The following is an 18,585-nucleotide window of genomic DNA, read 5'->3' as shown; positions in this document are numbered from 1 at the left end:
CTTTGTATTCAGAGAATCACTGAAGTAGCAGTGAAATGTTTCTGCTTCACCTGAGTATTATCAGGAACTGTGGTGCTATCGGGGGACCCGCAGGTGGCCTCCTGTTAGCATCCATATGCAGCCTGGAATTGATTACCCTCGAACACCCAGGAGTCCTGAGCTATGAGATTTTGTCAGCTTCAGTCCATTTATAACTTGACTGCATGCTAAGTGGATTTTCCATTTTCCCCAAACCCTCAGAAGATTCCCGCTGGTTCCATTGCTTTTGGCTGAGCTCGGCTGCTTTTATTGGGCTAAGTGTGTTTCATTTGTTGCATTGTTAAATATCACATCGCCACAATGATTGATCACATCTCAGAGCTCGATAGCATTTCTGCTTAGACACCACCATAAAAGCTTCCTGCTGGATTTAAATATTAGTCTTATTTGTTATATATTTATTACCATATAAGACATAACACTTTCTGTAGACATTTTTTGCATAATTTTGAAATTGGAGATTTATGTGATTATAACTGTCTCTAAATTAATATCTTTTTTGAACTTGACACTGGTGTGATTATAAGATATTATTATTATCCTGGTAATAGATTTTATAAATGTTATAAAAAAAAAAAAAACCTCTGCAATATCAGTGCTTGCTTATCTGTATTGCAACTGCTGTAAACTGGAATATGTGCATATGGGAGTCTGCTTGCAGGAGAGTCTGGGCTCTGGGGAGGGAGCTGGCTGGCCTGAAAGGATTGGTCTGAATCTCAGCTGGGTGACAGGGCTTGTGGGAGGAACACTGCCGCATTCAGACGTCAGGAAGCCCGCTGGGTGAATAATGGAGGAGGCAGCAGTGCCGATCCCGGTGGCGTTTCACGGCTTCCTGTTCTCAGGAGCCGTCCGCGTCCACGGGGAATTCCAGAATCCAGCTCTGCCGCTACTGACTGAGAGCGACCAGCAAATGACTTGCTTGAGATGAAATGAAACCTGGACTCTTTAGTGATTCCAGGAACCATGGAGTCATTGCCACAATGGTCACTGTCTGATTCGCTTAGCCGCCCTGTGCTGTTGTGCATTAGTGAATGAATGTCTCTCTTAATCAGTCCCTAGATGCTTGGAAAATGCTCCTTGAAGTGATTATACTAAAGTTAGACTGTATGTAAATGTAGTTTAAACAGTATAGAGTAGTGGAATAATACATTTTTTAGCAGCTTTTGTGGGAATGAAGCGAACAAAATGGCATTAAATCTGGAGTTAGGCAGTCGGATGTTGCTGGATTTTGATTTCCTCAGATCATCTTCCCTGTGACAGGTGTGAGAGGTCAGCCGTGCCGAGATTGCGTCTAATTGCTTGTCATCCTGTTATTTTGCAAAACGTAAATTACGTGATAGCTGGCCTACAGAGCTTTCATGTGGATCCCTGTCATACTCCGTCAGCTTTTCTGTTTTTTTTCTTTTCTTTAAGAAATGATTCCACACCAATAGTCTTTTTATTTTCTCAATAACAGCTTTGACCTCTGATTTAGAGGCACTAAATTTATCCCATGATGTTTTTTTTACACGGCTTTGGACAACCTCAAAATGACTGGAAACTGCAACTATAATGTTAGACATTTCATGTTACCCTACACATATCATCCGAATGTACATGTATTTCTGTTTTGATATGGTAACAGATCTGGCACAAATGCCTATCAATAATTGATGTGCATATTATGTCTTTAATTGGCATAACAGTTTAGCTAATGCATCCGTTACTGTTACCCGTTGGTGATGCTTCATCGAGTTGCGTCGGCGGCGCATTTTCAGGGTCTAACCCAGGGTGTGTTTTGTTTAACAGGCTCCTCTGGTTCTGACAGAGACCATATGGTGCCCTTTCCATCCTCGCTCTTTTGCCGTTTGTCTCGTTTCCCTGCTGGTTTCCCAAAATGTTCCACTGAACTGAAATGCGAGGGAGGTCTACTGACCTTGCAGAAAGCACTTCTGCCGAGTCGACTCCTCATCGGCTGCATGTCCGTACTGTGCCGTTTGCCTTTGTGCACTTGTAGGTCACTTTGGACCAAAGAATGAAGCAGATGTAAATGTATTTCTGATCTTTTAGACATCAATGCAGATTTCCCAACGCCTTACAGCAAGTTCAAAACGATGTTAACCAGGAAGCAGGCATCATAAGCATTTATAAAATGCTGTCCCTGATTTCCTTTGTCATTGTTGTGAAGCTAATCAAGAAAGCGCAGTGTTTGACCGTTATTGATTTTTTTTTTTTTTTTTTTTTTTTTTTTAATAAATAAAAAAAAAAACTGGCCATGGTTATTTTATTACGTTTTTCAGTTCTTACCAATTCATAGTTCTAATTATAATACGATAAAAAAAAAGTCTAAATGTTTCAATAACAAGACTTCATTTATTCTCTTTATCCATAACGCATCTCAATCTCATGATTGATATACAGCTAAATTAACAATGGCTGAATGAATAATACCCACTTAAACCATTACAAATTGCTTACAGTCTTGAATTTTTTAATTTAAGACGGTGGCTTGGGTCACACACTGTCAGACATAAAGTGTACAGTCCTGGGACATCACTGTCCCCCAAGGTACAAATAACATTCACAAAATGGTCACATTATGGTCGCAGTCTGGATCCCTGAAATGCTGAATTGTATGATAATGTGACCCTAGCATATTAAAATGTTGCAAGAAGGCTGTGGTTTGGACTTGGCATGTTTTGTAGCATTGCTGAAATGCGCCAGCCAAATGTTTTGAAATTTTCTGGGATGAAGGAGTGTTTTCAGAGAATGGGAATTATACTCTTTGGAAAATAGTTGTCAGGTGGGTTAATTATGTTTTGTTTTGCTTTCCACAGTGATATTGACATTTCTTTCATTCCCATTTTTGTTGTTGTGCATATCAGAAAATTGTTGCCAGAGTTTAACAAAAAGCTTAGAACTTTACTGTATTTATATGCCATATTTATTTGCAATTCAAAATTGTTTCAATTTCATTTAAACAGCCCAAAACTACTCTCTTATTGCAGATGAATTCAGATTTTCACAATGGGGTCATTGTGTTGACCAGGCACAAGCGTTGACTCCAGAAATCTTCTGAAGATCTTGCAAAAGGAAGAGTGTGTCCTCCGTTTTCCTGGCTGACCTCCTGTATCCGGCCGGTAGCAGGGCAGTATGTGGGCTTACTGAAGGGATGCGTTCTCCAGGCTGTCAGAAAGCCTGTTATGTCAGAGCCTCGCTGTTCTGAGATGTTATGAAAATACCCACCATTGTCATAGAACCTCATACATTGTGTTTTTTTTGCAGTAGATAGGACAGTAATGGACAATGGATTTGGATCAATGTCTGGATAAAAAAGACAGGAAAATAGATCATACTGGTACAAACGTAAAACCTGATCCTAAAGAAGTGAGGCTTCTCCATAATGCTTTTACCTATAATCGTTCTCTGCAGTTCTACAGGGCCAAATCGCTACAGCGCTACAGTTCTCTGTAAATCGGAAAAGCTTATAAGAATCATGGGCTGGGATATTGTTTGAAGCCCAGACGCCTGATGTCGTAATAATAAGCCGCTCCGCAGAGCGACACTTTGCGTATAACGGGACAAATGGAGCAGCTAGATAATGTGGAAGGTATCTGAGCAGTTTGTTGGCGTGCAAGCTAACCGTCATACACCCTACTAATATTTCATCTCCCAGACAAGAGGGGATTTCAGTGGGGGAGCAGTGATTACCCTTCACCAAATGAAAAATTCTGTGCAATTTCATCCTTGTTTTGGAAAGGATTAGGGGACTTTCCTGTTTTTCAGCTTTGTCTGAGGCTTATGTTTTTTGCAGCAGTGATGCTGTGGATTTATCGTGGCCCTGTGCAACCTCAGGCTCTCTCACTCCTGATTGCATTGTGTCCAAGGCAGTGCTGCACTGACGCTGGTTCCATGCCTGCTGATGTGTAGAAAGTTCCGGATGGAGCAGTCAGTTTCTTGAGCACTTTGGAAATGCCAGCAGCTGTCTGGAAGAGTTGGCAGTTTTCGAACAGTTAGACATTTTTATTTTCGGTGTCGTGTGACCCCTCCTTCTGTCCCAGATATCCCATAATAAGCTTGACAGAGGCTGCGTCAGGGGCTGTGATGAGGTAATGTGAAGGAGGCGAGTGCTTAACAGCTGTTGCATCATCTGGAAGGCTGTCCATGCTGATGGGGCCACCGCCTTTCTCTGCCACACATGGAGAAGCCATTACTGCCACGCTGGGGACTGGCTTCCAAGCAACACCCATGTCTCCTCCCAGGAACATCCAGCATCAGACCAGGGGGGGGAGGGAGGAGGGGAAAGAGTCTGATTGGTCAAGACCATTTGCCTTGTGTCCTCTTACAGGAAGGGAAGGTATTTAACCTACATGTTTTGTTGAATGACCTTATCCCCTTCCTTGCGGGATCCTCTATCTGGGGCTCAGATTCTGGCACATTGTCTGACTTTTTAAATAAGTCCCCCCCCTTGGTCACCTCTACACTTAAGTGTACTGATTTGCCAGATGCACTTTCCTAATTGACAAATAAGTGTTTGTTGCAAATGGACTCGATCTGAAACAGCGTTATACCCAAAAAAGACATGATTCTCTGAATAATGCTCCTGCCCTTACAAATCAGTCGACCAAAGTTTTGTCACATACAGTTAAACTCAGCGCAATGTGCAGTGAAATGCATGGCAGCCCAGCACGAGCACTGCGAAGCATTTGACATCAAACAATAAGCATTAATATCCATAGTGTGCAATTGGCAGTAAAATGGTAAGTAGTAATGCAAAGAGTCTAACGCGTAAATAAGTATTACCATGTGTAAGTCGCACATTTCCTGATGTTTGAGGCTCTGAAGTGTGACTGTGGCAGGCCTGCTTCCACCGCAATGCACAGACGCCCAACCCATGCAGAAGTGTGACTGTGGCAGGCCTGCTTCCACCGCAATGCACAGACGCCCAACCCATGCAGAAGTGTGACTGTGGCAGGCCTGCTTCCACCGCAATGCACAGACGCCCAACCCATGCAGAAGTGTGACTGTGGCAGGCCTGCTTCCACCGCAATGCACAGACGCCCAACCCATGCAGAAGTGTGACTGTGGCAGGCCTGCTTCCACCGCAATGCACAGACGCCCAACCCATGCAGAAGTGTGACTGTGGCAGGCCTGCTTCCACCGCAATGCACAGACGCCCAACCCATGCAGAAGTGTGACTGTGGCAGGCCTGCTTCCACCGCAATGCACAGACGCCCAACCCATGCAGAAGTGTGACTGTGGCAGGCCTGCTTCCACCGCAATGCACAGACGCCCAACCCATGCAGAAGTGTGACTGTGGCAGGCCTGCTTCCACCGCAATGCACAGACGCCCAACCCATGCAGAAGTGTGACTGTGGCAGGCCTGCTTCCACCGCAATGCACAGACGCCCAACCCATGCAGAAGTGTGACTGTGGCAGGCCTGCTTCCACCGCAATGCACAGACGCCCAACCCATGCAGAAGTGTGACTGTGGCAGGCCTGCTTCCACCGCAATGCACAGACGCCCAACCCATGCAGCTAGAATCTGTTGCTAACAAAACTACTTGGGCTCCAAGGAGGTGTGCGGCCCGGACCCGAGGCATCAGGGTGTCGTGAATGCTGTCATGGAAGGTGTCTGCTGATATCTGTCTCCTCCTGACTCACCATGGACCCAGCATCAGTATCTAATAGCCACAAAGCCGTCGGTGAGGAGCCTTTGTGATGAATTCAGTCCCGCTCACAATGGAAAACGTGGATTTTTAAAATGCTTTAGATTATTCTCTGTCTAAATAACCTAAACTACCAAAGGTGCAATGCTGAACATGTTTCTCTACATTTCTTCCAATGTATATTTAGACTAAATTGTCTGACCAAAAAAAAAATGAGTAGTTCAGATTCATTTTCGTCATTACTTAGGCGGCCAAACACAATGCCTGTATTAGCCAGTATGTGTGTTTTCTCTGTACACAGGATGTTTGTGTTCTTACAGAAAATCCTCATTTCAGCAATTTCTTCCACCTGAGCATAATGGAATATTGATTTTAGATTTTTTTTTTTTTTTTTTCTTTCCCTTAATTGAAAGCTGCCCTGCAAAGCTTCTAAAATGACCGTGACTGTGGATTTGCCCTTCAGGAGATCAGCAGTGTGGCTTTTGGTGGGGGGGGGGAGAGAATCAGATGCAGGCTGGTCTTGAAGTCAGAGGCAGATCCTGCGTTTACATTTCGCAAGCGTGAGAATTGGAAACAGTCTGTCGTTTGTGTGAAATTATCTGTTTGTGTAGCAACTCACTTTTAAAACTGATATATCTGACTGTGTTATCGCAAGACTTATTCACATGTGTCTTTATAGCTATACAAACAGAATTTTTTGGGTTGTATCATAATGGATAGCAAAGTATATGTGGATGTAAGATGGTTTGAGGTTAATGGGCCTGTCAGTTGTACAGTATATGTGTGGGGGGGGGGGGGGTCCCTCTCTGTCATACAGAATTATGGATAAAATTCCATAATTCCATAATTCTGCTAGTCAGCAGGAAGGACCGTGTCACATGACCTGCAGGAGGATTTCTGTGCTGGTGGGTTTGTGCTTGGAATGAGCCAACTAGGTTTGAGAAGATGGTGCTGTAAGTGTCTGCTGAGAAAAGAGGCCTGGGGGTGACCCCAGCTCAGTGCTGTAGGTGTTGGGGGGTAGATTGGGGTCATGGTGTCGCTACCAAAGTATCTGCTCAGTTTTTAGGTCAGGCCCGGTCTGCTCTCCCCCCCCCCCCCCCCCGCCTTCCCCTTCACGCCAAGCAGCCGTAAGCAGAAACAGCTGAGCTGACCTCCTTTTCCAGGGATGGGGAGGGAATCCGAGGCGTCCCCCCTCCCGCGTCACTTCCTGTAGCATCTGGAACTGATCACTGGACAGGAAGAGCTGCAGCTTAACGAGTGTCTTCTGAGAGGATGTCTTCTGATGCCACTGCCTTCCTCTCCTCCTCCTTCCCTCAACACCCCCCCCCACAGGATGACGTAGAGGCCCCCCCAGGGACCCGGCCCAGCAGCACCCACAATGAGCCTGACGTCGTGGTTCCTGGTGAGCAGCGGGGGCACGCGGCATCGCCTGCCCCGCGAGATGATCTTTGTGGGCCGGGACGACTGCGAGCTCATGCTGCAGGTAGGGGGGGGGGGGGATGCGTCCCGATCGAAGCCTCGGTCTCCGATGTGTACAGTGCCCCTTCAGCGATGGAAATCACAGGGGATCACTGGCAGTGTTATAAAACCAGCAACTCCTTACTGTCAACACATTCACATGTTGCATTCATTTATGTAAAAGAAGCACTTTCCTTTAAGAATTACAGGCTCGTCCTTCTATACGGCTTCTTCACTTCTTCCTCCAGCCACCCCAAACGGTACCTCATAGGTCTGCGTTTCCATCGCCATCTCAAGAGTGACAAAACATTACTAAATGTGGTGCTTGGGTGTGATTCCATGCCAGCAGCTGGCAGGTCTGGAGGCTGCATTCGCCCGGACCGACCCCATGTTGAAATTCAGCATTAACTGCTGCATTATTTATTATATCAGAGTTGGGAAGAAAAAGGTTTGGCAGAATTTTCCAATCCACACCCTAGTCTGAGTTGCTGGTTGTGACGGCTGGGTTGAGCCTCAGGTGGCCCCATTCCGCGTTGTTCCCGTTGGCTTGACAGACCTTTCCGGAGGTCTACAACCGGCTTCCTCCTGTGGCTGCAGAGCTACAGCCCCACCTAAGCCACTGTGCTGGAATCTATCTCCCTCACTGTTATTGTCTGCACACGGCGTGTAGCCATAAATGTTAAAATTCCTTTGTCATAAATACCATTAACAAGGGAGCATATCATTCGGATAACCATGGTTACCTGCACCCCTCCGGGCAGACAGGGCTCCCCCCAGTACACCATTGTTAAAGCAGGCAGACTGGGAAAGCCCTCCCCCCATTTCCTGGGAATTCCTGCCTGCCTACCTATGTGTGTTACTCTTCCAATGAGGAATCTGTGGCCTTTCCTTCTGTTTTAGGACATTTGTATAGTGAGACCATGGGAGGTTGTTATGGGATGTAAACTTACTGTGTGGTGCCCTGTAAACGTACATAAACATGTAGTGCCACATGTATGACCTTTGACCTCCGGCCAGGAGTCGTGGGATCTTCTTATTGGCCCTCCTGTACCTCCGCTTTTACTGGCCACCTTGTCCCATCTGTGGTCTCAAAAATTAGTGCCTTAATACCATTTTTCTCAACATTTTTTTGGGCCCCCCTACACATGTTATTGTTTGTGTGCATCGTGCAACGACCACAAAAACTGCCAAAGTTTCTTAATATAAACATATTTTATTTTGCCGCCACTGCCTAACAATGTCGTTTCTGTTGAACACGAGTCAAACAAGGTCTCACTCCACTCTGTCCGCCAACACACTTCTTTTTCTCAGTTTATGATATTACTCTCAAAACAGAAGATCCTATTTGGGAAATGGCTCTAAAAGCCATCAACAAGATACAACAAATATGGCAAATTCCGATCTTTTTAACGATGTTTAAGAACGACATGAACCACGTGTTGCTGAGTCCTTGCTTCTCCCCTGCTTCAGCCTCCTCGTGAGACGCCGCTAACTGAGTTGGTTTGATTTTATCTGCGGATTCTGGGATGTTCTGTAACGTCACGACCGAAGCTCTCACACTGTTTACAACCAGGAAGCAATATTATTGGTTTCTATTAAAAACCTTTAACAGAGCCCTAATTTTAGCGCACAATAGAAGTATATAGATATATTATATTATGCTATCGTATTTCTCATTTTAAAAAGTAAATCAAATATACCATAAGAATTCGATATAGGCTACTACCCAGCCCTAACTTGGCAATATTGTAATTTTTCTACAATTTTCAAATATTTTGTGCACCCCGGCCCTCAGCTGAGTGGTGCTACCTTAAGTTTCCTCTGTGTGTTGAACTTCTCTGAAGGCTTCCAGTATAACGACTGGCATCCTAATTACAGCATTCCACAGTCTTTTCAGTACGCAGGGATTTTCAATTGCCTTACAGAATATATGGGGTGGTTGTTTTTTTTTTTTGTTTTGTGTTTTATTGTAGCCACAAGTTTCTGGTCTGTGGCCAGACAGCTGAGTGTTTCCTGCCGGCTTGCCTGCGGTCTCGTCTGTGATGTGGTTTAGAGAATTCTAGAAAAGTCTTCTTCCGGGATGCTTTCGCGCTGTGATTACTGTGTAGGTTTTAAAATGAAATCGCACATCTCTGTTTAAACAACGTTTCTCATCCTGTGTGACGTGGCGGCTTGCAGACCTCCTTCCCGCCTTGTCACCTGCGCGTGCAGGTCCGCAGGACGTCTGGCTCCGTACGGCCAGGGGCATTAGGTGCCGAGCCGGTGAGGTTTGTCTCCTACGCCGGACCGTACCAAGGTGCGCCAGCCGGGAGGGTGATATTATTAGGAAGTGGGCCACATTCCTCTGTCTTAAATTTAGTTTGACCAGCGTGACACTAACATAGGTGTGGGGGAGCATAACCAAGTGGTGCGAGTTAAGCAGTGGGTAGTGGAAGGGGGTGTCTCTGTCACACCACAGCCCGCTTAGGCATCAGCCTGTCACTTTGAGATAATTCGCACAAGATGTATTTATACAAGATTAGCATCTTGGAGTACTGACCCCATACTGAGTAAATTCATCAGATAAAGTGTCGTCTTTTTCCCTCACTTAAGCCAAAGAGTCTCTCCCATTTTCTCCATTTTTGAAGCTAAAAATACTTACTTGCTTCTCAGCCTTGATTAAAATTCATGTTGGGGCCAGAAACAGGCTGTATGTCCACAGGATTGATTTTCTGTCTATAATTACAGCTTCATTTCAGTTCACTTGTTCAGAACTGGACCGTTTCCCTTGATGTGCCAGAAGTGTTAACCGTTTTAATTGTGTACACTGTGATTAGAAGGGAAAATAATGCAGGTCTTTAATGTGTTTGTTGAAATGTGTTGCAGATGGTGTTAAAAAAAAGGCTGACAAACACATTTACATTTTATTTATTTCGTAGAAGCTTTAATCCAAAACAAAGCACTATTTTGAAGATAATAGGATCAGGCAGTACCTGCAGCAATTGGGGTTAAGGGCCTTGCTGAAGGGCCCAATGGTGAACTCAATCTGCTGGCCCTAGGATTTGAACCAGCGACCTTCCGTTCACAAGCACAGTCTGCTAACCTACAGAGCCCCATTCCGCCCCCCAACATGTAGGGTCTGTAATATTAATGCATTAGCAGGGATGTGCCCCTCTAATGATAGCATGCAACTATTCATAATGCTAAAACGCTTACAGTTACTATTTTTCCAAGAATCACACTTCATTTCCGTACGGAGCCGCTTGTGTTGGCCCGCGGATACCGTGGTGATGGTGAGACAGCATAGTGACACTTAACCGCATAGGCTGCTGAGGCACACGTCTCTTTAAATATCAATACTGAGACTCCAGAGCAGCCAGAGAGCCCCTCCTTCCGGTCAGGCTCCGCGGCCCATGTGCCTTCAGATGTAATTTGATTCCCGCGACGCTCCCGTCTCCTGCTGACTGACTGCTTTTTCAAGCAAGTTCAAGAAACACTGTTTGGTTGAGTGTGGGGCAGATGATAACAATAAGGTTTAGGATCTAGAGTTTCGTTACTTTCCCCTGTGTTGTGTCCTGGGCACAGAAATAGCAAAGGAAGTAGACTTTACTTAGCAGGCTCTGGCCAGGAAAAACATTGTGGGCGTATGCCCTTGTGACTTGGCTCATGGTGCTCACATAGTTACCAGAAGGGTACATACACACTTTTTTATATACACAAGATGACCAGGCTTTGAATAAGTATTTAAGATGACAAGCCTGTTGATTTATGAACCTTTGAGCTGGAAGACCTTGCCATTCTTTGAAATTTTATCTGGATGTTAATTTCGCTCCAGTTTTCTAACCTCTGTGAAGCTGCTGAGGAATGTGCTCATGTGACCTTGGCAGGCAGAGCCCAAAGCATCTTCCCGATAGGAGTAGGGTACTGTTATTCTGGAACGTACCACTGCACATGATCCCCAGGGCCGGGGGAGGAATTTCAGTTCTCTAGTTTACCCTGTTGGGGGGTGGGGGAGGTGGGGGTAGGATTTCAGTTCCCCTCTTTTACGATTCCTGATTCTTGTGTATGCTGTTTCTGCCTTCCTTCACTGGAACCAGGTGTCTGCTGAAGACTCTGTCCATTGTCTAATTACATCAAAAGGACATACCGCTTGGTAACCAGGATCCAGTGATCGTCCAGCCCTAATGAAACAATGCACATTGACATTGACTTCATTTAAAATAGTAATAACCGTCTTTTCACCAGTTCAGAAAAATATTCCCTTTTAAAATAATTTTACATTATCTTGATCGTGATAGAGGGCTCTTTAGACTGACCGCTACTGTCACATGTTTATACATTTAATTTAAAACTGGTCTTCAATGCGAATGGATAGAGAAAATCCATGTCAGAAAATGGAAGCTGGTACCAGCCCAGGGCAACAGCTTGTGGGTGTGTCTCCAATGCTAAATGTTGACGAAGAGTGTTGAAATTAGCTTCCCCGTGGATCTTTGGCCTTATTTGTGGGTCTGACGGGTCTCGTGTGTCTGCATCTACCTTAGTGTGTGGCACACTACCAGCAATCGCGTAAAGATGCCAAGCTCTGATCGTGTGAGAAATCAGACACCCCTGCATTTGGTTTGAAAATGGTTTGGTCCAGCTGTCTTGCAGATGTGGCCAGCAGTGGAAGCACAGCTGCTGTAATGGCCTTTGCTGTTTTAAAAGCACCGCTAGAGGCACGATCGCACAGGCAGCGGAGCCCCTTTGTATGGCTTCCTTCAGTGCTTCAGTGAGGCAGCAGAGAGGGAATGATTACACTGCCTGAATTTTCCTGATCTAACCTTCAGCAGCCCGTACTCAAATCAGCACCACTGCTAACAAGATGTAGAAGCCCCTGCTTGATTAGGAAGCATAGTAGTTTCCTGCAAGCTGTTTTGTTGCAGCTCAGTTATTTAAGCTAAGACTGTAAATAAATTGTAGTCCTTCCTCTTATGCCGGTTTCCTCGGAAGCGTGTGCTGTCAGGCGTGTTTGGTGGGCTCTGCTAAGCACAACACAACACACTATAATAATCCACGATTTGGGGATTTTGGAGATTTCAGAATTAAATTATTCCAGTACTCCCAGTTCCACAACTGGCAGTGTCCCCAGTCATAGGTTTATTCATTAACCTGCGGTACTCGCTGAAGATCCTCACTGCCGGCTTTCTCTGTGTTTAGTCGCGGAGCGTCGACAAGCAGCACGCCGTCATCAACTACGAGGCGGCCAGCGACGAACACAAGGTGAAGGATCTGGGCAGCCTGAACGGGGTGAGTGCTGGCATGCAAGCAGCTCGCGAGAGAACCGTCCGGAAGCCGCGAAGCCCACACATAACTAGAGTTATGTGATTTAAAATTTAAAAATTTGGGTTAGAACTTATAGCATTCACGGCACAGCGTGATTTCCCTGACATTGCCAAGGAAGTACAGAGTATGATCTAAGGATGAGCCGTAATATGAACACCATCCGTATCATAATTGTTTCCGCAGCTGGACTCATTAAAGGGAAGAATACTGTAGCCATATCCTGCAGGTGTCGTTTGGAGTTACGGATGACGCAGCATCGCTGAGATGCCTTTCTCGCTGCCTGTCAGGACTGTGAAGCCTGACTCATATGTTTATTAAAAAAAAAAAAAAACTCGAAGCCCCCTAATAGCCATGGAGCCCCCTCCCCCGCACACAGGAAGTGCAGCTCGCCGCCACTTCCCGCTGACTCACGTTTCCATTTGCAGCTCTCGCACGGCGGCTTCCACACAGGAGCTTCCTGTACGGTTACCCTGCCGCTTGGAAGCAGGGCGGCGTAGCCATGGTGCGGTAAACGCCACTGAGCCCCTGCGCTTAGTCACGCAGACTCAGACCCGCACGTTACGTCTCAGTGGGCGTAGATACAAAAATACGGACCTGAATTTATTTAAAAGTCCGTGGCTCGAGCCGCCTAAATATGGCTATTGGTTTCAGACAATCCTTTCACCCAGAATAAGCATCTGAGTAACTCTATTTTAATGCAATGTCTACTAAAAAAATCTTTGCGCCAAAAAGTCAGAGCTAATTACAATTTTGTGTAGAAGAGCAAACAAAGCCATGGTCAGAGAATCGGAAAACACCGAAGTTAAACAAAGGCGACTGTTCGGGAGGTCTGGGCTTCACCGTTCGTTTTCACCAGGCTGGGTGCTCTGGGCTGTATGCACACACACGGTGTGTTTGGCTGTGCGGCACAACATGGTAGAAGGATTAGCTGTCCCAGCTAGCCGGACATGTAGAGATGCTTTCACCGTGCTGGGCACGAATACCACAAGGCCAGGATTCACGTGCGGTTGGGTGCTGTCAGAATAGGCTGAGGGAGGCAAAACAATTCAGGTGAAAAGTCAGCCGCTACTGCAGCAGCCGTCAGGCGATCTTGGGTCTTCAGTAAAGTTCATGCCAGATTCACTCGTCCAGCTGTTGGCCTGTAACTGCTTGTTACAGGGCAGATATAAAGGCTTTTTTGTCATTACAGACGTTCGTGAACGATGTCAGGATCCAGGAGCAGATGTACATCACTCTGAAGATTGATGACAAGTTGAGGTTTGGATATGATATCCTTTTCAGTGTCAGATTTGTAAACTCTGTCTGGCAGTGTAGGGTGGAGGTGTGTCACGTGATTCAGGAGAAAACATAAATCACGTGCAAAACAACTGGAGATTTTTCTTTTAAAAAATGAGGATGATTTACCCCAAAAATAAACGCAGGACAACAAAATATCAAGTTGTGGAGGCATTCTCCACATCTCCACATCTCTCCTCCAACAACCCCACCTGAATCTGTCCTACTGACCCTCTGATAAACCTTCACTAGTTATGCAGACCAGTCCTAGCCAGGTTTTATTTTTCCTTTGATGGGGGGGTATCTGGGCTGGTCGCCATGGAGATGCAAAGGCTCACCTAAACCCAGCCACATGCCTGCTCTGTGCTTCAAGCACAGGAATAAATTGTTGAATGTTGTGGGGAAATGAGAGAGCTGAATAGTCAGAGGTCACCCCTTATGTTCATTACATTTACATTGAATAATTTAGCCAGGCCTTTGATCCATAGAAGATTAAGGTTTTAACTTAAAGTATCTGGATTTGATTTAAGCAGCTACTCAATGTTAGAACGGCAGGAACCCGAGCCCTTTAGGGTTTGCCTCACCCCGAATTCTCAGCTGTAAGAGCGGATATTGACCGTAACCTTTTGGGTCCTCTTCCTGACCGAGCACCTCGGACCACCAGGAAGTGGCCCACAGAGTGAGATGCTGCGGTGAGAGGAAGTGGCCTGGTCTTCACTGTGGGTGTGTCAGTGAAAGAAGAGCCCGGCACAGAGCCGCACTTTTGTTCCCCTTAACCAGTCTCACATACCAACCTGTTTACCGTCGTCCGCGGGGAGCTGCACGTCCCGGAGGAGGCACTGAAGGTAGGACGCTGCTGCTCTTCTAAGGATCTCGGCCCGGATGCTTATACAGGCATTTAAATTCGGTTAAAGACAAAAAAAAAAAAATAGCTGTAGCGGTGACTTCTGAGAAATACAAGAGGGACATCGACATGTCTAAGGGAAATGAAGAGAAACATGAACAAAATAAGACTTTTATGGTTTGACTGTCTTCAGCAGTGCGTGTGATTTACGTGTGAATTGAAATTCAATGATGCAATTTAACCCCGCCCGAGTTTTTTGTCTGTCGTGGAGGTTTTCTCTAAACTGCATTACTGTGATGGCAGTCCACTGGCTCAGCCACCTTGAAGGCAGTCAGGGTGTTCAGGGTAACCTCTAGCTAAGGCACTGTAGGTGACGTCGCTGCTGACTGGAGATTCCTTAGATGCTTATTCCCGCCCCCCAGCACGAGAAATTCACCAGCCAGCTCCAGCTGACCAAGAAGCCGTCCACGGCGGAGCAGCCCACCAAAGCCTTGAAGTCCCCGGACGCCAAGCCTTCGGGGAGCAAAGCCGCAGTGGGGGGCGGCGATGGGGGCGCCAGGCCACCTGACCCAGCCAAGGCGGAGGACAAGTTAGCAGGTGAGAAGCACAACCAGCCGACCTCGTCCCAGCTACTGCCGCCATGCATCAGTCCTCATGAAAAAATGGTCAAAAACCGACGCAAAATCGACGTAATTAACCCGCTATAAAATGACTATGATTCCAAATCTCAGGCAATGAGGCTATTTATTGTTTTTGGTATAACAAACAAGGATGCTTTAGCTGTAGAAATACGCTGGGTTTCTGGAGGGATTTAAGGGGCAATTTTAAAAGAGTGGGGGGTTGGAGTGAAAAGCAGCTGACCGGCTGACCCCCAGGAGCAGCGTGTGACATGAGGGGCCCGGCATCTGTGATGAGCGGATTCTGTCCCCGGCTGCGTCCTGCTGTGTCCCTCTGCAGTAAACGGACCTGCTAGCAGTGATTTTTGCAAAGCCGGTTGTAAACCTGTTGGAAGAGCGTTATATCGGCCTCCCCAGCTTCACAGTCCCACGGGTCGTGTCGTCTGATTCCTTCCTAGCACCCCGACAGGAAATGGGCAACGTTGTCAGCACGTGTGGAATATTCGCTCGTCAGAAACGTTTAATATCACCGTCTTCGTGGCCTTGTCCTTATTTGGCTCTCTCGCGGCGCCGGAAGGCAAGCCGCCGTCTCTTGTCATTGGAGCGGTTCAGTGTTTCCCCCCCCACCGCCGGAGTGACACGTGACATGGGAAACGGCGGGCGGCACGGCCGCATGGTGTTTTAAACAGTAGGGGGACAAGGGGTGACCTTGGTGTAGTGAATCTTTCTGCTGGGCTGGGACCAAGGTGCAGAGCTGGGCAGGAAGATGCCAAATGCTGCAGCTTCATCTCTACCTGCACGTCTGGGGGCTTGAGGCGGCCGGCGGGACACCAGGGCTGGAAGAGAAGGCGGTGCTTTAAAGTCAAAGAAATGATGGAGGATAGGCCCGATGGCGACTGCAGGTACTGTTAGCGTTAGCACTAGAGCCTCTAGCAGGTGACACGTCATCACTGAATCCTGGCGTGTTGACCTGGGTCTGGCATTTGTAGTGGATTCTGTAGGAGGGCCCAGATTGCTGGAGAGGAACCCCGCTATAATAGTGCTCTGCTTTCCCTAGTAGCAACTTTAGCACCACATGCTAATCTATATACTTTAGATCCAGTGTAGTCTTGCTTTCTTACCGATAGGGGTTGATGAACCTTTAACGTCAGTTTACCGTCTTTGCTAAACAGCTACCTCCATACTTGATCCAGTTAATTGCTGGCTTCAGGCAACAGCTCTGTGCCTGTCACTGAGACCAGTGCTCAGAACCTTCTGGAAAGAAAAACAGATGCTCATATTTGGGGTGGGGGGGGGGCTGTTAATGTATTTCTCTCTTGAGTAGTGCCACTGTGAAATGAGGCATATTTCTTTCCTTTTTTTTTTTTTGCATTTCTGCTGTGGTGTGCTTTGTTGGATGAACATGGCTGGTCTTTTGCTGAACAAGCAGCACACTCAGAGTGCGGGTAAATTAATCTGCGTGTGTATCGCAGCACTGTGAGAATTGGCTGCAGGAATTTGCAGAGCTACACATGTGCCGAATTACTCTCACGGATTTGGCACATTGTAAGCGGAGTGGGGGGGGAGGGGGGGCTTTAAAAGTGCCCGCAATGCATCAGTTCACTGGGGGGGGGATAGCGGGGGTCCGGCCTCGCACCCATCAGACAGGCCATGCTTTAATAACGAGCAACACACTTCTCAGTCTTTGAAGGTCGTTCAGGTCAGTGGGTAGTGCAGCCGTCTCAGCTATGGGGTTCGACTGGAATGAAAACCCAGCGTTCATAGCTTTCTTAGCTACTACCCTTTAAACAAAACTTGGGGAGCATTTAATAAATAACAAAAATTAAGAAAAAAAATTGCAAGGAGCACTGCAGCACTGCAGCACTGTGGCCGTGCTTTCTGCAGGGACATACGGTAATTGGCTATAATGAAATTTCCCAGCAAATTAAAATCTCTGTTTATGTCCTAGGAGACATAGCGGCGTTGCACAGGGGGACCCCTCTGTACGGACAGCCGTCTTGGTGGGGCGACGGGGACGCAGACGACGAGAACTCCTTCAAACAGGAGTCCAAGAAGCAGGAGAGCGGTGTGTCAGGTGAGGCCGAGTGTCCCAGGCCTTGGGAGGGAGTCACTGCTTCTCTTAGCATCCTGGATGCTGCATCACTGGCTGCAGCTTGGTAGCCCTGCTTCTCCACTGCCAGTAGCTGAATATCTCTGCTGTCTTTTTTTCCGCTGTGCTGATATGCAGGACATCAAAGTAAACATGAAGGATGTTGTCTTAATGCTGTTTTATAAGACGGTATGGCCTGAACTCATCTAATGACATTTTTACAGGATTGGTAATTGGCGTGTTAATTGGACGTAGGATAATGGGCTGTTAATTGGCTCTCCTGAGTCGGGATGTTAATAAGCAATGATATTATATGGGTTTTGGCCCCACTGTGATCGGTTGGTGTATCATGGCGGTCAGGCGATGATTTCTTTAACCTGTGCTGTGCATGGATAATGGGATTAGCAGTTATTGTAACTCTGGGCCCTGAAGATTAGCCCAGCAGGGGGGACCGATGAGACCCAGTAGTGGGATGAGTGTCAGCTTTAGCAGCCCATGGACATAATTTGGTGTGGAAGTGAAAGGGAGATGCTGGACTGCATCGTCCTTCCAGCATTTGGAACCTGCTGTCATTGATCTTATTGGCTTTGTAGATTAGAACCTAAACGTTGAGGAGAAAGTTATTGAGATTCTTTCCCTGAGGCATCGGTTTGCATATGTGTGGGTGTGCTGGTGGTCAACTCAGCCACTCCCTGCGGTCGCTCAGTCTCCTCAAGAACAATGTGTGACTCAATTCATCCTTCTCACCCATGACCAGCTTCCTGTTCGTTCGATTTCCTCATCCTTTTCTGGCTTGTCTGTCACTGTAGAGATTGCTTTGACGGGTCTGTTGACCTCCTGAAAGGGCTGGTTTACCTTCAGGGGTTTTTCTCCTAATGGTCTCCAATCTTCTTTACAATGAGAGGTACTTTTACAAAGAGAATCTGGGGACCTACTGAGTCGCAGCTAGCGTTGTACCAAAATTTCAAACTTCCATACGATTCCAAGAATATAATGAATAGTAACTCAATAAAAAATTTTAATTACAATTTTATTTGCAAAACTTTACAGCATTTTGTAAACTCATGTCACTATAACTAAAAGCATGCATTGCATTGTCAGTCAAAGCATAGTGAATCCAGACCTCCATTTTATCAGAGGTTAGCGGCCCGGCAGAACAGGGCACTGGCTTATTCACATTGGAATATTATTATTAGCATGTATCTTTGGTAAAGAGCACCTTTTCTCTTTAAGCTTTGTATCTGTACAAGTGCTCTACTAGAACTATCCCTGTCTGACAGAATTCCCTTCAACCCCCTTCCTATCGTGGTGAGG

At 46.5% G+C, this 18,585-nt stretch overlaps 1 protein-coding gene across 16 annotated transcripts in view; it reads left to right on the top strand.

Moving 5' to 3' along the window:
• Positions 1–18,585, top strand: part of cep170ab (centrosomal protein 170Ab) — a 48,880-nt gene that overhangs the window by 3,944 nt on the left and 26,351 nt on the right. For 15 of the 16 annotated variants that reach the window (XM_072709420.1, XM_072709418.1, XM_072709421.1 and 12 more), the window contains exons 2-7: positions 7,020–7,170; positions 12,321–12,410; positions 13,636–13,717; positions 14,511–14,566; positions 14,988–15,162; positions 17,131–17,256. In XM_072709420.1, the coding sequence (XP_072565521.1) occupies positions 7,066–7,170; positions 12,321–12,410; positions 13,636–13,717; positions 14,511–14,566; positions 14,988–15,162; positions 17,131–17,256 (634 nt within the window). In that variant the 5' untranslated portion in view covers positions 7,020–7,065. The remainder of the gene's footprint in view (positions 1–7,019; positions 7,171–12,320; positions 12,411–13,635; positions 13,718–14,510; positions 14,567–14,987; positions 15,163–17,130; positions 17,257–18,585) is intronic. The other variant, XM_072709417.1, reaches the window with a different exon arrangement.

This window comes from Paramormyrops kingsleyae, chromosome 3, assembly GCF_048594095.1.
Source record: "Paramormyrops kingsleyae isolate MSU_618 chromosome 3, PKINGS_0.4, whole genome shotgun sequence".
Lineage (NCBI taxonomy): Eukaryota > Metazoa > Chordata > Actinopteri > Osteoglossiformes > Mormyridae > Paramormyrops > Paramormyrops kingsleyae.
This window is presented reverse-complemented; position numbering and strand designations above follow the sequence as displayed.